The sequence below is a fragment of the Lissotriton helveticus genome, chromosome 6 (genome assembly GCF_964261635.1).
Source record: "Lissotriton helveticus chromosome 6, aLisHel1.1, whole genome shotgun sequence".
NCBI lineage: Eukaryota > Metazoa > Chordata > Amphibia > Caudata > Salamandridae > Lissotriton > Lissotriton helveticus.
Genome location: NC_136067.1, coordinates 1,029,612,952 through 1,029,636,436, shown reverse-complemented (window position 1 = coordinate 1,029,636,436; position 23,485 = coordinate 1,029,612,952). Strand labels below are relative to the sequence as shown.

Genomic DNA, 23,485 nt, shown 5'->3' with positions numbered 1-23,485 from the left:
AGAGACAGAGAGACAGAGCGAGAGAGCGAGACACACAGAGACAGAGAGACAGAGAGAGAGAGAGAGACACACAGAGAACAGAGACAGAGCGAGACACACAGACAGAGAGAGAGAGCGAGACACACAGACAGAGAGAGAGAGCGAGACACACAGACAGAGAGAGAGAGTGAGACACACAGAGGACAGAGAGAGAGTGAGACACACAGAGGACAGAGAGAGAGTGAGACACAGAGGACAGAGAGAGAGAGCGAGACACAGACAGAGAGAGAGCGAGACACACAGAGGACAGAGAGAGAGCGAGACACAGAGAGACCAGAGACAGAGAGAGCAAGACACACAGAGACCAGAGACAGAGAGAGAGCGCGAGACACAAGAGAGACCAGAGACAGAGGGTGAGACACATAGACACCAGAGACAGAGTGAGAGAGCAAGACACACAGAGACCAGAGACAGAGCGAGAGCGCGAGACACAGAGAGACCAGAGACAGAGGGTGAGACACACAGACCAGAGACAGAGTGAGAGAGTGAGACACACAGAGACCAGAGACAGAGCGAGAGAGCGAGACACCCAGAGGAGAGAGAGAGAGAGAGAGAGAGAGAGAGAGAGAGAGAGAGAGAGAGAGAGAGAGAGAGAGAGAGAGAGGAGAGAGAGAGAGACAGAGACAGAGAGAGAGACAGAGAGAGAGCGAGACAGAGAGACAGAGAGAGAGCGAGACACACATAGACCAGAGACAGAGAGACAGAGCGAGAGAGCGAGACACAGAGGACAGAGAGAGAGCGAGACAGACAGAGACCAGAGAGAGCGAGAGAGCGAGACAGAGGACAGAGAGAGAGCGAGACAGACAGAGACCAGAGACAGAGAGAGAGACACACAGTGACCAGAGACAGAGAGACAGAGCGAGAGAGCGAGACACACAGAGACAGAGAGACAGAGAGACAGAGAGAGAGAGAGAGAGAGAGAGAGAGAGACACACAGAGAACAGAGACAGAGCGAGACACACAGACAGAGAGAGAGAGCGAGACACACAGACAGAGAGAGAGAGCGAGACACACAGAGACAGAGAGAGAGCGAGACACACAGAGGACAGAGAGCGAGAGAGTGAGACACACAGAGAGAGAGCGAGACACAGAGGACAGAGAGAGCGATACACAGAGACCAGAGACAGAGCGAGAGAGCGAGACAGAGACCAGAGAGACAGAGAGACACACAGTGACCAGAGACAGAGAGACAGAGCGAGAGAGCGAGACACAGGACAGAGAGAGAGCGAGACACAGAGAGACAGAGAGCGAGACACACAGAGAGAGAGAGAGAGAGCGAGACACAGAGAACAGAGACAGAGACAGAGCGAGACACACAGAGACCAGAGACAGAGAGAGAGACACACACAGAGGACAGAGAGAGAGCGAGACACAGACAGAGAGAGAGCGAGACACACAGAGACAGAGAGAGCGAGACACACAGAGACAGAGAGAGAGAGAGAGACACACCGAGATCAGAGACAGAGAGAGAGCGCGAGACACACAGAGGACAGAGAGCGAGAGAGCGAGACACACAGACAGAGAGAGAGCGAGACACACAGAGAGACAGAGAGAGAGCGAGACAGAGAGAGGACAGAGAGAGAGCGAGACACACAGAGGACAGAGAGAGAGCGAGACACACAGAGACCAGAGACAGAGCGAGAGAGCGAGACACAGAGGACAGAGAGAGAGCGAGACAGCGAGACAGACAGAGACCAGAGAGAGCGAGACAGAGGACAGAGAGAGAGCGAGACAGACAGAGACCAGAGACAGAGAGAGAGACACACAGTGACCAGAGACACAGAGCGAGAGAGCGAGACACAGGACAGAGAGAGAGCGAGACACACAGAGACAGAGAGACACAGAGAGAGAGCGAGACACACAGAGAACAGAGACAGAGCGAGACACACAGAGACCAGAGACAGAGAGGGAGAGCGAGACACACAGAGACCAGAGACAGAGAGAGAGAGTGAGACACACAGACAGAGAGAGAGTGAGACACACAGACAGAGAGAGAGAGCGAGACACACAGACAGAGAGAGAGAGCGAGACACACAGACAGAGAGAGAGAGCGAGACACACAGACAGAGAGAGAGAGCGAGACACACAGACAGAGAGAGAGAGCGAGACACACAGACAGAGAGAGAGCGAGACACACAGAGGACAGAGAGAGCGAGACACACAGAGGACAGAGAGAGAGCGAGACACAGAGAACAGAGACAGAGACAGAGAGAGCAAGACACACAGAGACCAGAGACAGAGAGAGAGCGCGAGACACAGAGAGACCAGAGACAGAGGGTGAGACACATAGAGACCAGAGACAGAGTGAGAGAGCAAGACACACAGAGAGACCAGAGCGAGAGCGCGAGACACACAGAGACCAGAGACAGAGTGAGAGAGTGAGACACACAGAGACCAGAGACAGAGCGAGAGAGCGAGAGAGACAGAGAGACAGAGAGACAGAGAGACAGAGAGACAGAGAGACAGAGAGACAGAGAGACAGAGAGACAGAGAGACAGAGAGACAGAGAGACAGAGAGACAGAGAGACAGAGAGACAGAGAGACAGAGAGACAGAGAGACAGAGAGACAGAGAGACAGAGAGACAGAGAGACAGAGAGACAGAGAGACAGAGAGACAGAGAGACAGAGAGACAGAGAGACAGAGAGACAGAGACAGACACACAGAGGACAGAGAGAGAGAGCCAGGAAGACAGGGAGAGGGAGAGAGTTGGACTTGGCCCTCTTGGCAGGGTCATCCCTGAACTTTTTTGCCTTCCTCCAATATTCTCTCTGATCTGTTTTTGTTGGTTTAATGACTCTGAGCACTTTACCACTGCTGACCAGTGCTAAAGTGCATATGTTGTTCCTACTATAAAAAGTATATGTGATTGATTTCAATGATTGGTTCATTGGATTTCAGTCCCCAGTAAAGTGCACCAGGAGTACCAGGGCTTGTAAATACCAATACTGCTAGTGGGCCTGCAGCGCTGGTTGCGCCACCCACAGAAGCAGCCTTTTAAAATATGTCTAAGGTCTGCCATTGCAGAACCAGCGTGCAGTATGGTACTGTCATGCTGGCTGGGCAAGTGCACACACTTGCCAGCCCCTAAACCTTCCCTTTTCTTCATGCGAGTCACCCCTATGGTAGGCCCTAGGGCAGGGTGCATTGTAAGCATAAGGTAGGACAAGCCCTGATGTGTGTGGCATGTCCTAATAGTGAATTACAGCCATTTTCGTTTTTCACTATTGTAAGGCTACCTGTTCACATAGGCCAGAATGGGCTGCTGGAATTATTACACTCTATAATCCCAGCCGCTCAGGGAACATGGTGGAAGGTCAAGTTTGGTATGCCTGAACGCAGAATAATAAAATACTTCTTTTAGTAAATTTTATTTTAATATCCTGTGCTTGCAAATGCTACTTTTAGAAAGTTGGGAAAACAGAACAGGGTGGTTGGACAGGATTATTCACACAACAGTTCCTTAGTCACACAGTCAATCTGTACCATGTGACCCCTGGATTAGTATTCCAAACGAATTTATTTTTCTTTTTTATACATTTGTCAACAAATTTTGGAAAACAGACACAAACAGAACCACTGTCAGATCAAAAGGTTCATATATACAGTATCTACAAATGTACACATTTACAAACTTGCAACAATGAATTAAACAAAAATGATTTGACACACCAAAGAAAACAATAACATATACAATAGTCCAAATGAATTGCAATTATATACAGTGCAAAAAATAGTCCATAAACAGAAAACGGGCACCAGTCCTAGGAATTGAAGAACCAGGTGACAGGCGGGATTGAGATTGAAAACAAGCCTGCCTGTCTACAAAAGCCTGTGGTAAATGTTTTTCAGGGTTACGAAGCTAGGGTACAGAGTGGAAGTATGATTTACATCCTAGCGGCACCCTTAGTTGTAGCCACAGGGTGGTATTGTCGACGCGTTTCGAACCTCAATGTTCGAGGTTCTCTTCAGGACGGGGACTTGGAGAAAGATTCTGCACGTGGGCACAAGAGATTGCCGTAGTGTAGGTATGTCGTGATTCGTGGTCACACCTGCAGTTAACGCAGAGCAGAACTTTGAGCGTGGTGTCAGACTTCACGGGCATTCAAGGATCAAAGCAGCTCACATTATTATTGCGCGTTGGTCTGAGTCTAGGGACCAAAGGGAAGAGAGCGACCGGTCCTACATCTTTGGACTGGGTAAGAGTGGTCTGCTTAATTCAGGCACTCTGTTCATCACCACCCCCTTTTCTGAATCATTTTGTCCACCATAAGCGTGGAAGGGTATACTCAGATGTGAGTCCCTTGCTCATTGCACCATCAGGATTCAAGCAAGCCGGGCCGACGAGGCTGAAATGCCAGAAACCGGTCCCCGGTAGCTTGTTTCCTTCCCAGTATAAGAATTGGCTTGGTAGTTTGGTTTGCCCTGTTCCCATCATGCACTGGGACAGGAACAGACTAATTTGCATATAGCCAAGTTCTGAGCTGGGATGGTGCAGTGAGCTAAAAAACGGTGATGGATCAAGCCCTGATCTTTGGACTGGGTAAGAGTGGTCTGCTTAATTCAGGCACTCTGTTCATCACCACCCCCTTTTCTGAATCAGTTATCTGATGCGGACATCTCAGCAGGGAAAGAATTTTCGCAGTGCATGTTGATACTTATAGCTTTTTAGTTAGTATGGAAAATGCATGGGAAGAAAGATTTGCCATAGTCTCACTTGATCAAGTGTAATGGGAGATTCTGACAGGAGATGTTTTTAAAGTCCTGAAGCATCTATAACTACAGTTTGGACCTTTTTGCACTTGGATGGAAGCCACTAGGCTGTGTACTAGTTAAGGAGGCCCCATTTTGGGATTGTGACTGGGACCGCTTTGTTTGCGGTTTGATAGCGGGAAGTTATAAGGAGCTAGAGAAACTGGTACATCCCGTTTCATTTTCCTGCCTAGACTAAGATTTACTTGAATGGTTAGAGGTCACTAATAAACAATTAGTGGTGGTTCCACAGTGCTGAGTAGTGTGGTAGAGTGGCATCTGATCAGTAGTGTGTTGCTTGGGGTGGGTTTGAACATATGGACTCCAGGCTGTGCTTGGGGTTACCTATGCTGTTGCAATGAGCATCTTTCAATGCCTTCCTCAATAAGCACTTGTTAGAATTCTGCCAGACAGTAGCCTCAGACCTTCGTCCACTGCTAGTAAGGACATCATCAGCTTTGCCTGTGATCCTTAGCTGACAGGAATCGTTCATCCGCTCAGCATCAAGGCAACTTGTGCGTTATCTTCAAGCCTCTGCACTACTTTTCTCCTAATGGGCTTGCTTTTCATAACTTCTGTTTAATGAGTGATCCAGAGCTTCTTGTTTCGTTTAGGGACAGCTGGCATCCTGCCTGACAATGTGGTGTACATTAGCGTAAAAGCAGTGACAAGCAGGGTCGGATTGGGATCACAATTCGGCCCGGGCACTGATGAAAAAAGTTGCCCACATTCGCAGGGCGTGGCCCACATTCGCAGGGCGTGGCCCACATTCGCAGGGCGTGGCCTTTCATGAAACACACAAGAAATGTAAGTGGGAGGATATTGTTCTTGGGAAGGACACAGGGCCAAGGTGACCATGTCCTACAAGCTGAGCACTTGAAAAACAGCCAGGCCCCTTTCTATTACCAAATTATTCCTCAGCCCTCCAGCGCAGGAGCACCTGAAAACAGCGAGGCCCCTTTCTATTACAAAATGATTCCCCAGCCCTCCAGGGCAGGAGCACCCGAAAACAGTGAGGCTCCTTTCTATTAAAAATGTATTCCCCGGCCCTCCAGCGCAGGAGCACCTGAAAACAGCGAGGTCCCAGCTATTTGTAAATTACTCCCCCTCCCCAGCCCTTCAGTGCCTCAGGGCAATGGCGTGGCAGGAGAGGGGATAAAGCAAAAACACAGCTTCTGGGCCATCCATGGGGGTGGGGAGGCTGAGGTGACGATGGTGCGAGTTCCCCATATCACCTGGCCCCCATAGTGAGACCCATTCTTCCTCGCCCACTATGCCCTGAATGAGAAGGGCTGTGGTGGAGGACTAATGCAAGCACTGTTTCTGGGGTGGGCGGGCCCCAGGGGGGCTGAGGTGAAAATGGCTCAAATGCCTGAGCAACACCTGACCCCCTAGGAGGCAGATTCTGGCACCCAATCACCCCTCCCCAGCCCACCATCAGCATGATTGCTTGGCAGGGCAGGGGGTCAAGGAGAGGCCACAGCTGATCATCACTGAACGGCCAGCCGCACAGCAAAGCTGCTTTCCTCTCCCTGTCAGGGATCTCTGTGGACTGGTAAAGAGGGAAAAAACGGCCCACAGAGGGCACTGAGACACCGGTCCTTTGGCCAATGCTAGAGTTCCCGCTGTGCCAATCCGCCCCTGGTGACAAGGCTGGTGTGGCAATATTTTACTTTGCCAATGCTTTTTTCATTTCAATTTTGCAGCCTTTTCATTTCTTTTTGCGCATTTTTAAGGTTGAAAAGTATTTCATCCAGTCACAGTAATTCAAAGCAGTTAGTCCCTTTGTTTTATGCCTAAAAGGGTAATTTCCCTGAGTACTGCAGAAAAATGTTCAAACACAAGATCTTCCCTTTCCCAGATGCATAATGTGCCTTAAACTAAAATGATGTATACGGCCCGCTTTCCACCCAGACGTTACGATATTCATATCTGCTACCCATCATCACCCCTGGAATGCTCCACTCCATCAGCACCGTATCAACACCAACCCTGTCCTGATGAAGATCCCAATCAACGAGGATCGAAACACCGTCGACCACCCAGCACAATAAGAGGCGCAGCTCACAATGTGGTTGAATCTAAATTGGAACACGAATTCTGAAAATTCATCTGGAGCCACATTGTTCTTTTATTCACTGTATATATCTTTAGCACCAGTCACTATGTGCCGTTTATGCTGATCACATTGTCACTTGCGTCGCCACTTTGTCCACCACTTGCACAATTTGAGCACCAAGTACAATTAGGGTTGTATGCATTGTTTTTACTACAGTGCTGCTACAACTGTAATTTGCCTTATTTCGTCTTGATAAACATGATGCCTTGAGCACATTGCAAATATTCTAAGAGTCTCCTTATTTCCTTGCTGATTAGGTCTATGGCATATATCTAATTGTCTTTGAAATAATACCTGTTGGGATACTGTTGTTTATTCTGATTAAACTAAAATGAAACACGACAAAGAGGGAACATTTTGTGTTGCCTACATCAAGGCTCAGTTTCTTAAAGTGTGGCATAAATGGACATTGCAAGTAAACTAAAAAAAAGTGTAGTATGTGCACGCTACTGATTTTTGGTTTCTTAGTTACACCTCAGTGTTGCCTGAAACGGGTACAGAGAAGACATCCAAATGATGGAGCCAAGCATTCAATAGCATAACACATGGACATATCTACAAGACGATTTAAAACAAAAAAAAAACTGAGAACCAAGCCCGGGGTTTACACTGCAAATGTTTTAACTTCACCAATATTTGAAACTGCTGTGAGAGATTAGTTGGACTCTACAATTATGGCTGGGTTAAAAAAGATCCCTGATCAGTTTAGCAGAACACCATTAATATCTTCTCCATCTTTATCCTTGATCAATTTTGCAAAATGACACAAATTTCACCTTCTTGATCTTTGAACCAAAAAGAAATTACCTTTTCGTCCTTGCTTTTACTCAGTGGTTCCTTCTTATCCTTGACACGGATTGGCTTGATCCTTTCGTTATTTGCATTTCGCGATGATGGGCGGTTCAAGGGTCTAGCAGCATTGTTTATCCGGTTATTTTGAGGTCGCGGGTCATTGCATAGTGCAGACTGGCGTTTTCTGGGTCCTGGAGATGGTCTTACGAATAAACAAGTATAAAAATAAACATCCTTCATTTATTTTTTTCAGGAATATTGAAAAAATTAAAGGGTCTAAAATGCCATATTTTAAATAGTGTAAAAATATGTGAAACTCCCAACCAAGTCAAACATAAAAATACAAGCACACATCAGACTTTATTGTATGCATGCTTGCTCATGCTACACTTAGTCTGCTTAGAGTTTTGTTGTGCACTAGTCACCCTAAAAATCTAGCTATCTCCTCAATTTTTCAAAGTTGAAACTAGTCCTTGTTCAGTGCACAAACAATCTTACCATTTTAAAGGAGAAGCTGATTAGGAATTAAAACAGAAGCCATAGAGATATGAGTCATGCACAGGTCATAGGAAAAGATGAAAAAAAAAAAAAAAGAAAAAGCACGAAACGGGGATTACAAAGCTAAGTGCAAGCGCTCCTGCCTCCACAAGAGTTTAGAATGCCAAACAGGAACACAATTCTACCCAAATCTGTTGCCACTTTCTGAAAGTTCTGAAGACGTGAAAATTAGGAAGAATATTAATCAAGAAGGTGGTCATTTTCATACTACATCGTCCCATTTGCACTCTTTCAAATTTGGTTGGGAGAGGCTTCCCAGCGAACAACAGTGGGAAAAAGACTGCAATTGCTAACTAAGCTTCAATCAAAAGAGTTGAAACGATCTTCTGCCATTAAGAATGATTCACAAACCCCACACATCGCCCAACAAATTTCGGTGAGCACTTACAAACAGAATTTGTGGAAGTATAGAGCGGTCAAAAAAAAAAAAAGTGGTGATGAGCATTAATCTAGGTCACCTATACAGAGTTAGCTTGGGCGGAATAAACACAAGATATTTGTAGCATGGACGTTGTTGAAACTATACACCATCAAAAAAAATTGTGAAACTGGCATTACTGCCTCATTACCTCGTTCTCTACAAGCTAAATTTGCAAGTGTAAACGTTTTCACAGCCGAATTTACACAAAAACAAACCACATGCGCACTAAACTAATAGCCTACAGCAAGCAAAGACGTGACAGTTCTTAGATGTACACAGATCTGACACTTTGGATAACCGAACCCTAGAGGAGGACCCAAAAACTGGACATAAGGAGAAAAGAACCACCACAGGAGAGCTGAAGGGACCAATTGAGGATTTGGAAGTACGGAAAGAACTATAATTCGAGCAGGTGAGAAGTAATGGTATAGACCAGCTCAAAAACGCATATGAGGCCTTTGAAATGGACAAGGCTGGAGTAATGTCAATTGGTAGAGGTTAGAAGTGCAAGCTTGGTGATAAAGGTGTTCGTCCCACTAGACTGTTCTGCTGAGTGTCCACGAGCTACTGGCCCCGGTTCTAAAACCACATTAATATTCTGTTATCAGTTAAGTAGGCTAGGTGTAAGGTGAAAACAAGAAATTACTGTTCATTCCTTTTGTGACTCAATGCAGACAGGGGAAAGCTACATAATGGAGAAAACTAACAAAAATTAAAATAAAGACCTAGCATAATACGGTCAGTACCAGAGGTGAAGAAAGCAATTAGAGGACATCCTGCAGTTCTAGCAGGCACCTCTAACAGACCAGGTGTGCAGGGGCACAAATATATGCTAAACTGACAAGTGATTAAATAAGCCCCCCCCCCCAATCCATTTACAATATCAGGGCCAGCACCAAGCAGAGTATATACGTAATGTGCATTACATGCTTTTGTAGGATGTCTGCATAAAACACCAGGGTCTCTCATGCAAGTATATAATACAGAACTTTAGCTATCTAGTTAGAATGCTCAGTGAGCCTAGAATTTGCAGAAGACCTCTGTAAATGGCCTACAGGGTACAAGTTTGACTACTTCACAGGGCCCACCTATGTTTTCATCCTTTGAAGTGTGATGAAATGAGTACTGGTGATTTGGGTAACAGTAGCATGAAGATACTATGTGAACACCTTAATAGGATATGCTTGTGCTCATTGCTTAAGATGAAGACACTATCGAGCCAGCTGATTAGTCGCCATAGGATAGATATACAGGCATTTGTTTGAAACGTAAATCTTGCATACTTTCCAAAAAGGCCTAATTTTGTGTAGATTTGGTTGGTTTGTTCTTAAAGAACCGGAGTTGGGCTAGGGATTCTGCCTTTGAGGCTTCATATAATCTGCATCTATCGAAAAAAAAAAATCTTTGGGTAGGACGAATGGCAGTAGGGATCACGGCGATCAGACCTATGCTGTAGGTTCCTATGACCTCACAAGACATTAAGAGGAGGGGCAGCTAAAGGATTTCTTACTGAAGGCAAACAGTGAATTGGGATGTGTCATTTTGAAGATATTCTGTGGTCTACCTAGCAGGTAAGGTTAAGCTGGCCAAGCAATGATCCACTTGACGAGATGAGATTCCTGGGTCCTGTTGAAAAGGACCAATCTATTCCAGTTACTCTTCATTCCATGTGGGTAAAGGGAAAATAAGGTTAATGGGGATCCTACGGATGAAGGACTACGTATGATTAAACAATCAGAGCTCTGACAAGCTAGGATGGCCAAAGGGTGTTCCCAAGTAATCCTGGAAAGATTTAGCAAAACACATTTAAACTTAATTGGGCTTTTCTTATACTTAATCCACTAAATTAACAGTTGAAAAATAGATTTCTGTTTAACACATAGAAATGTTATTTTAATTATTTTTTTTACATTCAAACCTTTGATATTTAGAACTTAAATTTAACATACACACTGTGCAAAACCTACTTTTAAAGCCATACATGAAAAAGTATACTCGAGGTGAGTGAGGATGAGAGAGTTACAAATATATTGTGTGTAGAGGACAAGCTCTAGGTGACCAGGAAAATAGTACGATCTATAAACTACTATTGGCATAGCCAATAGGTCTCACCTATGCAAGAGCTATTGCTGGTCCTCAGCATGGCTAAAAGTTAATGAGGTAAAGGAGCGTGGGGGTGGTGGGGTAGAGTGGGGTATTATAGGCTGCAGGGCAGAGCAGAGGTGTACAGAAGAATGGCAGAGTGCAGTGACGAAGAGTAGAGTGGTGCACAATAGAGTGCAGTGACAGAATAAATTGTTTCAGATTAGAGTGCAAGACGTAGAGTGAAGTGGAAAGATGCAGAGTGTTCAAGAGTAGGGCGCAGTGTAAAACAGTGCAGCAGAATGTAGTGGCTTAAAGCACAATGGCGTAGAGTGCAGTGGAGCAGAGTAGAGTGATGTAAAGTAGAGTGGCAAAGAAGGCAGCGGCGCAGAGTAGAGTGCAGTTGTTAAGAGAAACACTGGATTGCAGTGCTGCAGAACAGCGTGTGGTAGAATGCAGTAACGTAGAGCGCAATGGTGTGTAGTGGCACATAGTGAAGTAGAGAGGCGCACAGTCAAGGGCAGCGGCACAGAGTAGATTAGAGGGACAGAGCGCAATGGTGTAAGTGGCAGAGTGCAGTTGAGTAGAGTGGCGCAGGGTGCAGCTGTGTTGAGTAGAGTGAATTAGCATAGAGTTGAGTGGTGTAAAGTCGAGAGGCATAGAGTGAAATGGCGTAGTGTAGAGCGGTGTGGAGTAGGATGCAGCGACGCAGTGTGGTGTGGCATAGAGTGCAATATGCCTGGTGTGGTAGCACACTGCCATTAGAGACAAATGAAATGGCCACTAACACACTTTGGTAACCAGGTCAAAGAGCAACAGGCACTCTGCTTTACATAAGGGGAGAGTAAAGCCACAATGTTACTGAAGAGTGCTCAAAGGAAAAGGGTTGGCCACCAAAACAACCCTAACAGGACCCTCATAAAAAGGGCAACATGTATTCTACAAATCAGAGTACTCAATAGTTGAAAAAAAGTCAGCTATTCCATCCAAAAGTTGATACTGTAAAGTCCACTTTAATCCAATGTGACAGTACGAGCCAAAGGCGGTGTTATCCACAATATCTTCACATGAAACCAGTAGAAAATTCACACAGCCACTAAGAATAGTCCAACCATAGTAGGATTTACACAGCCAATACAAGTCAGTTCAGCCAACACGGGTTTTGTCGATAGGCATGTGACACCTCGACTTCTTCAGGGCTGTAAACATTTAAATAAGGAATATCAAAAACAGACCAAGCATAAATATAACTGGCAAATACCATCACCCAGCATAGGTGTCAAACAAAAAGGAAAATAAATGAACACAAGATGTGACAGTAGGTAAACACCAAGGCTCGTTGGACAAAACAGAGTGCAACACATAAGTTTCCTCAGTCTGAATCAGTCATCATTATCAAAATAGCCATATAGCTGCAATTACAGCGCAACTAATAATAAACGTTAGGCATATGTTAACAGATGTCTGAAAGTATATACTCATAACAAAGAGTGACAAAGGAAAGAACCATACTGTTCAGCATGCAAGAATATTTTGCCCAACCTAATAAAACATGAGATGTTCATTGTTATGAAAAAAGTAAGTAAAGTATCGATAACCTGGTACGTAGAGAAAACCATATAACCGGTAGTCATATATGCTCCCTATGTAAATAAAACAAAACTGTATTTTAGAATAAGAGGAAGAAACAGTCGTGTACACTAGTTAACGGCAGTTATTCTAATTCTTGTGTGTGTCATAATGAAAATAATGCAGAGTAAAGGAACATGCAACAGGAAAAACCAGTAAGCGGTCTGTCAAACTAGAAAGGGAGAGAATAGGCGAATACTTATAACTAGGGATGCGACCAAAGAAATATATAAAACTAGCTGAATATTCTAGCCTAAAGATACTGTGATTGCAAACAACTTCATGAGTAGCACTCACAGCCTGTTATAACCAATAGTTACTCATGTAGGAAAACACAAAAACTAATAATATTAATAACTAGCACATGTTCCAAAAGTTACTCATACTCGATACAACATATTAGCAGACCGTCTAGGTAAAATATCTATGGTGGACCTACTGTCCATTATATTCACAAAAATAAAAAGCACGATAAAAGCATACAGCGCCCAAATGATGTGTGGAAATACTATTGTATTGATGTGTTTTGATCGAAATAAAATATTTGTTTCCACAATACTGCAGAATTTCCCCAAAAAGTGCTTCATTTGTGCTTCTCCAATTCTGAATTATATGCACAGTTTATTTGCAGACATTAAAATGTTGCTGTGTGCCAGACAAAAAACATTGTACAGGCTTCCCTACGCACCCATGTAATAACCAGCATGATTGCCACATAAATCCTCACTTCGAAGTCCGAAAAAGAAAAGTCAACACCAAGCTCCCAGGAAGACAGAGCCTGACATTTGACCTCCGTTTTTTAATGCAAAGCAAATGTGACAAGATAGGAAGATTTAAAGGCTTGCTTGCAGAAATTCAGTATTGGGGGAAGAATACACTAAATAGACAGAGAGAAAGGACAAACAATTTGGAAAGCATAAAACAAATAAAAACAGCAAATCGAAAGCATGCAAATCCGAGTGCTAAACCACAAAGTCAAATGGTAAGCAATGGGCAGAATGCATTCCCAGTGAAGCTTTCTGAATGTTCTCAAGATGTTGCAAGCAAACCAGACTGCTGCGCTGTCTGGTAGGCTTCGAGCTCTGAAAGTAGTATTCCATCACCAGATCTTTGGCTCCTCTATTTAATTTAGATTCCTCTCAATACTGACATCAGGAAGAGTTATGGCCATGCCCACAGGTAGGTGTGATGCTTTTCACTAGATGTGTTTTTCTGGTTGCAAAAGAAGAAATAGTCAAAGGCACGGTTATAGGCAGTTTGATTCTTTTTCTTTTTTTTTTTATGTGTAGATGGAGGATCCCAGCACACCAGCATCTCCCCAAAAGCGACATGGTGGTGGTTGCATATATGCTGCAGCATGCCACACTTATTTCCATCTTGTGGAGTGGGATTTTTTTTTAAATTTTAGTTACAGGAGAACTGTGCGATGGAAAAAGTACCCGAAATATTTAACATTTTCCCACCGCAGTTTTCTTTCCAGTGTTTTATGCAACCTGTTGGCATAAGGAGTGCTCAATGTCCTAAAGCGATAAAGTAAACACTGCTGTTTCTTCTCGGAAATATTGTCCAGTGTAAAGAAACACGCCTCGTTGTGAAGCAATTCCAGCATGGCTTTACTGCATCTTTAAAGGCTGCCACGTCACAGCCTATACTTGCTTTCGCTCACATTTTTACGTTACAAAAGAATTCCGTTTACAGTGTACTCCCATGAGGCCTAAAACGATTTCGAGTTTAACTTCCTACATTATCCTCGCTTCTCGATCACAGCCCGGCAGAACCAGACATGGTCATTCAAAAAACTACCATATATGATCATAAAACGCAGTGACGCACGCACTGGAGGAAGACTGCATGAGCAATTATTGACACTACAAACCGAGTCGGCGCATTCTTAAACACTGAGCAGGCAGCATTGTCATAACAAGCACATTTACAAACATTTTAACAATCTTAGTTTAGGTGAAAGTGTTTTCAGTAACAATAGGGTTTTACTCCAATTTCATGATGTTACTATTCTACTGCTTATCCAACATAGTTTTTATGAATTTCGAGGTAATATGTCGGCCAAAGCAGACGAGTGTATTTCTGCTACTACAAAACGCCAGGCAGCATACAATGTGTGGAGTTGAGGCAAACTACTTGGGTCGGCTAGTGCCGAATCAAAGGTTTATGGATGTAAAAAACAGTTTTGATTTTGAGGGAAACCTACAATGCAGATGCCCTTGAGGTACCTCTGTGTCTGAGGAATGTTTGCACTACTGAGGAAAGCTGTGGACTTGTGTGAGTTTCATTCCTTCAGCTCAAGCCGAGCTTGTATTGTGTAGAACATACCTTCCACCCATGGTGGATGAGCTCTCTTTGTTAGTTCGTTAGTGTCACTGCAGCCTAGTTTGTATCTACTGTGAGGGGAGCATGGAATCCTGCAATGAATGCTGAGATGTAGTGCACGGGAGGGGGTGTTCATAGACACCATCCAAAAGCCATGAACTAATGGCTTTGTCAAAGCTAGTTTAGTTAATTTGTTTGTTGCACTAAGACCTGATCCATGGCCTGAACTAAATAGTACATGTAATTCCTGGGGCCAGCTGTTCCATTCCAGGACCACTCAATGCGTCCTCCATTGCTGTCACCTCTTCTGAACGCAGCCTAAATGGGCCATCTTTGCCTGGCAATTTTGTGCAGTTAGAATATTTGGCTGCTGATCTCCATTTTTAAAATTACAGTAGCGCTGCCTGATCTTGGCCATAAACTTTAGTTAAATTTGTACACCACTCTGTGCTTATCTGTTGCTCCCCTCATTTTCTCCGTGAAGGTTTCCTCTAGCCTTTTTATCTCTTTCTCCCTCTCTTCTGTTGCTCTAATTTTTTATTTCCCTTTGCCATATTTGTCCCTCCATTCACTCCTCTTTCGCTTTGCTCTTTTTTGCCTTAAAGACATCGCTTCTCTCCTTTTCATTTTTTTGTCTCCACTTTCAATTTCTTAGGTCCCTCCTCTCCAATAGTTCTCCCTCCCCCTTATCAGCGGACAGCATCAGGTCAACTAGAACTGCTAACAAAGTAGATTCAGTACAGGTTTACTGTATGAAAGCAAGATTGTACCAGTTCAAGGATATATGGTGCTCTATAAAATCTGAAAGCAATGAGTTGACATACTTCTCGAAGATTTTGGCACAAAAGGAAGAAGTGAGATGGGACAAAAAAGTAGCAAGAACAGATTGATCTGTTTTTAGCTTTTTCAAAAGGGGGACAATTAATCAAAGCTTCTCCTCTGTCTGTATCCAAGCATTGATTAAAGAAAATATTACAAACGCCAAGAGAGGCTGTGCAAGAGCCAACCTCACCTCCTTCCAAAACCTAAGAGGAATGGGATCCAGGGGAGAGCCTGTATTGAGGGTTGCTGTAACAGGAGTGAATTGTTCCAGAGACAATGTTTCAAAATGATCCATCCAAGGAAACAGAATAGACTCCTACATGCCAGCATAAGTGCCAGGAACCCCCAGCTGACACCTACTTCACGGAGCGATGGACACCACCCCCAGGTTGGATAAAGTTACCTCTTCAGAGGAGCCCAGCGAGGCACAGATAGACTTCACTTTATCCTCAAAGTATTGAGAAAGCTGATCTGCAAGCCCTTGTGAATGCTCAATAATAGGGGACACGCAACTAAGTGAAGTGAATGACACCACTAATTTAAAAACGTCCTTCAAGGAGTTTAGTGGCTAGTATTAGTTTACAATAAAATTCAGTTTTAGCCGAGGTGTTCAATTTCTTATAGTTCGACAAGGTTTGCTTGAATTCTAATTTTGCTTTTATAGAGTAATCAGTATGCCTAACTCTTTCAAGTCTCTTGCTACCATTTTTTTAGTCTCAGATGAAGCCATAGTGTACCAAGGGGCGGAAGGCCTAGTATGTTTTGAGGTGGGGGGGTGGGGGAGCAAGACAATTGCCAATGCAGTTTCTACTCATTGCACTTCTAAATATTTTCTAAAGAATAGACGTTCGAGGGTCTCTCAGCCTCATCCTACTGCCAGAGTTAAAGAAAAGCATTTACTGCAGGGCTGCTGGACGTTGGGTATCCTAAAGCTATGTTGCCTAGGAGGGTTCCTCTGTCCAGGCTTTAGTAGGACATGGACAAGCAGAAGAACTAGTTTCCACCCATTCAACCAACTCGGTAGGTCCAAAGATCAAATCCAAGATATTGCCTTTATGATGTGTAGGGCCAGACAATTTCTGCTATAGCTATAGCTATTATCGAAAAACAAAAATAGAATGCCAATACTGATAAACACAATTTCGGCCAACAATGTGCTAACCTGACCCTGAAAAAACAATTCAAGGAAGGGAATTGCTAGTTAATAGCTTTTTATTTGCAATATTTTTTAGAAAGATCAGTTTTTATTTTTTCAAATAGTATAAGAAAAACTATTTACAAAAAAGGGACAATTTGAGGAAGAGCAAAACATTTATCTTCAATCATTCAATATTCCAACCATATCACACACATACAACACACTTTCATACCATTCAGGGGAAAAAAGCTGTAAAGACTTAGAAAATATTTTGTTTAAAAAAATATATATATACATTTGCACATTAGCTTCACAAAAAGAACAACAACGCCACAGCCTGCGGGCAAAATACTATGTTAATAAACAGAACGTTTTTCTAAACGCAAGTACATTCGTCTCAAATAATTATGTAGATCAACTTGTGGAGTTTCTTTGTAATGTACAGACGGATTGGGAAAATTAAATAGCCAAGCCGTTCTTCGCAGGTAAAGTGTGGCCAGGAGCCTACGCGTTTCGAATCCCGATTGTTTTCATAGGATTCTCTTCAGGGCCTTAAGCAGTATCTAAACAGAACACAAACGTGGGTTAAAAAACACAAAAATTGATAACTCAAACATACCGTGTGACAACAAAGAACAACTTAAGCACATCAGGGGTTGGCTTTTAGTCAGTTTTGATTATAATTTAATTATGACCACTTCTCAAGAACCTAACCAGACAAACCGTCCCACACCAACTCCGGAGCTTACCGATTGGTGAAATGTTCCAGGGCGGAGGGAAGCCAGGAGTTCGTGTCTTAACTCCGTTCTGGTGGTGTTAGAGTGGCGCGGAGGGTGCATCCGGGGTGCAGCTCTCTGTTAATGTAAAAAACTCAAAGTGAGCTTTTTAGTTTTAACCTGCCTTTATGCAAAGAGACTCGACCGAGTGACTGCTTAAAGCCAAGCTATCGGTCACGACCTCCGGCGAGGGAGTGCCACTCAGCTAGTAGCCCTACTCTCCCGACTGGGCTCGATGTTTGTACTCACCCGGGGGCGGATTGGCCGCAGCTGGCAGTTGCGCGGGAGCCGGATCGCTCGCGCTTGTAACCCGTTCTCTCACGGCAAAATGAATTAAATTTGGGGGCCGAATGTGGGTCACCTTGTTAATCCTGTAACAAGATGGAATCATGGTTTAAAATCACAGAACTGCATGGCAAAAGACGCGACTAAATTGTGGATTTAGTGTGAAAGCTCACCATAGTCTAAGTCGGTTTCCAACCAGCTGGCTCAATAGAGACCTTCGGGCGGCTCTTCAGCGGTTACTAGATTAAATAACCGAAAGACATTTTAGCGCCTATTTTTTCCAAGATTAACAGAAAAAGAGTATGGGGCGCCGGCTCGCAGTACTTACTTTGCTCTTAAGTCACACGACGTCAATCAGCTCGCGTTCCAGTCGGCACTGACTTCAAAGACATGCGCATAGCATGCTGGGGTCAGACACTGGCCGGTATTTAAAGGGGCAAGCAGGTGCACGGTCGCCTCCTTCTTAAAGGGATGCCGTTCGAAAAATAAATAAATAATGCCGCTTCATAGAACGGGAGAGTAACCCGCAGTAACCACACAGGCTCCAATCTCTCGGCTGTTTGCCGACCTCTGGAGGTAAAAACCGCAAATTTCAGAAGTCTACAGTTACAAGTGGACCATGTGCTCCCACAGGGTCAAGGTTCCATCTGGATGGAATGGTGTAAGAACTGTGTGTTTACAGTTTGAAAATTTCACTCAATTCATTCAGGCCAGAGATAGCCGTGTCGAATTTTACAATTAGAAGGGCTTCTCGTTTTGAGAGTTGTAGATCCAGATCACCTCCGCGAGGGTTCTTCTCAATTCTTGAGATCACAGTCCATTTGAGGTCGCTGATTGCATGTTGCATTTTTGTCCAATGTAGGACTAGAGGAGCATTCTCCACTTTATTCTTCAGTCTCGATTTATGCTGGGAGATACGTTGGCGTATCTCTTGGCTCGTTTTACCTATATACAACTGTAGGCAGGGACATAGAATACCATAGACGACTTGCTTGGACTTGCAATTACTGAAGGTGCTATAGCTCAGACTCCATACCATCGATAGTCAGAAATTATTTGAAATGAAGGGGATGCCTCAGTCCATATGTTAAAATCCCCCACCATGCGCAAGTTATCGAGTGGGAGAAGGCCAGAGTTAGGATGTAGTCGGAGGTAACAAAAGCCTCAGCTGGCTACAGAGGACAATAGCATACAGCCCATCGAAAATGGGAGAGGAGGAAAGGATAGAGAATCCTAATGAGAGTTCTTTAACAGACTGGTTAGAGCGGACTATAATGGCAATCGCCCCTCCACCTCACAAAGGAGTGGGCGTGCTTGAGAATCTGGAAACCCGATGGGCAGCTAAGTCAGGAGTGGATAAATCAGGGAACCAAGTCTATGTCAAAAATAGCATTTCAAACTCCAGTTTAATAGCTTGAAAAACGGTGTGCTTGACTGCGGAGTGGGAGCTAATAAGGACAACCCCATTTCAATTGTTTTTTGTTTTTTTAAACAGCCTTTCTTGAGGACGCAGCATAGGAGGAGCTGTTAGCAAGAAGCGACACTCCATCATATGCTGCCTCTACTTCCGAAACAGGTGGCAGCAAAGTACGGTAATCATCATGGGACCTTCCCTTTAAGATGCACAAAGATGAATTGAGCAAGTCCTCAATCCAAGCGACATTGCCGGGGTGAGAGGAACGAATATAGGAGTTCACCCAAAGTAACTTTCCCAGCCTGCTTTCTCCCCAATAGGCAATAGCGCCTCTCTAGAATAAGTGAATAACTAGCCTCAGATTGAGTGGCTATTTGGGTAACAAATGGGCAGTACTGCTGGCAGTGACCATGGGCGGAGCACGGACGGACCTGCCTTTGGTTTGCCGGTTGGGCGCACCTACGCATCATGAGTGCTTATTATAACCCCCAAGCTGTATGCACAATAAAGCAGCAGAGCAGCTTAACAACTAGAATGCCAAAACAAGATGGCGCACACAGTGTCCCACTCAAAGAGTAAAGACACCAGAAATGGACCAACACGATCTACTAAACGGTTCCACAAGAAGAAAAATTCAGAGGGAAGGGTTATTTTACCTTGCCTCTCCCAGTTTAAAAACTAGGTTAAAATGGAACTACCTACCCAAAATCCAACAATACGCTTATCAAAGAACATGTACCATCATTTAAAAAAAGAAACCTACTATTCTTAAACTACATGCAACATCACTATAAAAACACTTCAAAATATACACACGTCATTCTTATGCGAGATCAGCTATCCAAATCAGGTCTCAAATTCAGCATAAACACTCGGTATACATTTTATTTTCTAGAAAAGGCTTAGCATAGCCCCTCCTGGAGTAGTGGCCGGAGTTGTGCAAGAGTTGGGGGTTGAGGCTATTGTCATCACCCTGGACCTACCCAAAGAAAAACTCGGCAGGAAAAATAAAAACAATAATAAGGCATGTTTATTATAGTTTTATGTATCCTCCCCTGCCAATTTGAGGCAGCAGCAACATTCCTCCACCATAGTGGAGGAGCTGCTGCTGCTCTCCTGCCCTCATACCTTTGCCTTTCACCTGCCCTGATCTTTACAACCCAATCATTCCTTCATAAATAGGTTATGCCTTTGCTTAATTATACCTTTCTGACCATTACATTTAAAACTTAAATAAAGTCCAGCCGCCAGTTGCCCGTCTTATTTTGGGACCTGCTAACCAGACAGCAGAGGTACATACAACTCCAACCAATACATTAGAGGTCCTAATCAATGGTGAGGTGCACTTTAAAAAAGGTAAAGCCTAACCTAAACAACTAAAGATTTTTCAGGGTTGAATAAACAGTTACTTTCCTTAATTCATAGGCTCCTTATCCATAAAAGTGTATCCAGTTCCTCAGAGATGTCCCTCGACCAATCCATGGACCCTTACTCTTACTGCGGAGGAAATTATTAACTTCTCAGAACTGGCGCTTAATCTGCACCTGGCATGCCCCTTTAGGCCCACAGCACTGGACTGCATTTACATTTCCAGAGGCCACAACCCATCTAACAACTGAGTTGGTCTCAGAAGCCCACTACTGTGAGCTCTACCAAATATGTAACAAGGTGCACCCTAATCTGCTCCTCAGCAGAGCTCACAACCACTACCATAGTGTCCACCTTATCCTGGGCTGTCCCCAAATGAGTACAAGGGCTGACCTCATTGTCCCACTGCTTGTATGCCACATGTGTGGACTCCCCACAGCATATTCCATTCCCAACTGTTGCTCCTCAGTTTTTCCCTGAACAACAATTCGACCCACAAACATTTGAGGTTGCTGGTTTGTGTATACACCCATTTCACTGGTTGCACCTCTGCCTCTCCCATGTGGACTCCAGAGTTTATTTTACATTCTTCAATGGAAGCATGCTTTACTGTGGGAACTTTTTCATGGGTCCTTGGGCTTTAACTGCATCAACCAGAGCAGTTGTACCACTGGTGTCCAGAGGATTCTCCTTCATGGTGGATCAAACTTATTACCCAAGTACACCAATTTAGCACTTTACTTTCAGAGTAGCAACGTAGGGAAGCCAGACGCTTACCCAGGAAGGAGATGTTGGGTTTACATATTCAGCACTCTGTCGTAGGGTTACAAGCAAAGGAGAAAAAAAATGTAAAAAAGCTATTGAGCTACTACTTACTTTTCCACACACAAGGAAAAAGGATCCCAATACACAAAGTAGCATTGGCCAGTTAAATGTGCACTATTGAGAGCAGTACCCTAGGTATGTTATTGGACAGTCTTCTGTTGTAACACACTGGGTCTGTGTGGCGAAAACACTAGGTTGCCTGGAAAGAGATCCCGACGGTGAAGTACTGGACATCCTTTCACATGCAATGCCAGTGTGCACAGCTTTCAGCGAGGCCACCCTGCTCCACTGGTGTGACCCCGCCAAGCTTCAGTGGAAGTCTCAACATACTCCCACAATATTAATTCTTCATATGGATGGGTGAATAATACAGTTATAGGGGACAGGTGGAATAAGTTCAAATGTTGAAGGCTGCTCTACAAAAGCAGGCAACAGGCGAAAACAAGCCTACGTTAAACTAGAATAATTTCAATGCCATCATGGTCCATTCGCTACAGTATGTGGAAATAGCAGTAGTCACTTTCCAAGGACTAGTTGGGGGACATGCTGGGCCCTCCCAACTATACACAACCACTATGGGTCTCAATCCACATCTAGAAAATGCTCCTGCACACACGCATGATAGTCATGTGTGCTCAGACAGAGATCACAACAGTTTGTTATGGAGACATCAAAGCATGGGCACATACTCTCAAGTACCATGCAAGGTACCCTTCCCCATCTCAACAACCAATAAGAGCACTATCACCTCCAAGTGGTAGAAACCATATAATGCAAAGCACTCTAAGATGGACAGTATCTACTAGCTTGCATGACTGTTTGTATTTTTACCGGTTTCCTAAACATATGCACAACCTCAAGCATTTGGCGACAAGGGTTGAGCTTTCTGCCTTGCATTTGCTAGAAAACACTTCCCAAAATCGGCTTGAATGCAAAAGAGCTCTAGTTTCAGCTTCTTTTCACCAAAGCTACATATTGAGGTCAAGCATCAAACGTACTTAATACTCTCAACTTCAACTACATCAAAACACTACCCATATGGGCCTCAAGGCAGATACATTCTTCCTAAAGTTATCGGTTGAGATTTTGCATGTGTTGTCCATGCTCAGAAAGTTTAGAAAATTGTTAGCAAAGATGAAGAGCAATCAAGAAGGGCAATGAGGAGAGGCAGCATTAGGGGGTGGGCAGCTGGCTTCAAATCTGTAGACAAAGAATAGATTTTCACCACAGTATCAGTAAAAAGCAACTCATTCCCCCTCACCTCTCAATTATATGGCTGCTATAAGCCTACACATAATAAAGCGGTAGAATCAACACCCTATTTGAAGAAGCAAAAATGAACGATAGTCTCCTGTGTCAGATGAAGTGGTGCTGGTTTTGGACTTGCGAAGTCCTACTTATGGACTAGCACAAGCCTTTATCTCCTTCACGTACCTACGTTCAACTGGTACAGGCAAAGACCACACTTCTGCATCATGAACAGGAATCTCCTGCTGTGACCGCAATGGAGAGGAGGCAACTTTAAGGCTTTCCAATGTTGACATGATAGTCTTGACATGGTTAGATTCCGTCGTTATTTCATGTCTGACCTGTGAACAAATAAGAAAAGCTAACCATGCAAAACTGACAAACCATGGCCAAAATTAAAGACTATTGAAAAATATCAAGAAAGCAACAAACAAACCCATCTTAGTAAACCACTACCAAACTAGAATTCAGATAGTTGGGGATTTCAATTATTGGCTCTGAAAGAATCATGCTCCCTGATAATGGAGTATTTTTCATAAACTATGAAACAATTGCAATATCCATCTTTCTCTGCGAGGCATTATGCACATTTAACCATAATTTACTATAGGATGTTACTCACCTTGCAATTTCTGAATGTACTGGAGCTGATTTTGAACACTGAATTTTATAAACTCATTTTTGTTCAGCGGTTGTCGAGCTGCAAAGCAGGTGATGTCAGCACAGTCAAGTTTCTTCTTTGAGCAGCTGAAATCACCCAAAATTGAGTGGGTCTAGAAACGAAGAACCATCTCTTCAATAGCAGTGACTGGCTTTGTTAACCTACAAATAGTTTAGATCCTGTGTTTGCGGATATGAACTATGTTACACCTACTATGGCAAGATGCATAG

The 23,485-nt window shown here is 43.9% G+C and overlaps 1 protein-coding gene across 2 annotated transcripts in view; it reads right to left on the bottom strand.

Moving 5' to 3' along the window:
* The window catches only part of KATNA1 (katanin catalytic subunit A1), a 238,991-nt gene that overhangs the window by 172,901 nt on the left and 42,605 nt on the right, over window positions 1-23,485 (bottom strand). For both annotated transcript variants that reach the window (XM_078648652.1, XM_078648653.1), the window contains exons 3-4: window positions 22,781-22,935; window positions 7,716-7,902 (exon numbers count right to left, since the gene is read on the bottom strand). In XM_078648652.1, the coding sequence (XP_078504778.1) occupies window positions 7,716-7,902; window positions 22,781-22,935 (342 nt within the window). The remainder of the gene's footprint in view (window positions 1-7,715; window positions 7,903-22,780; window positions 22,936-23,485) is intronic.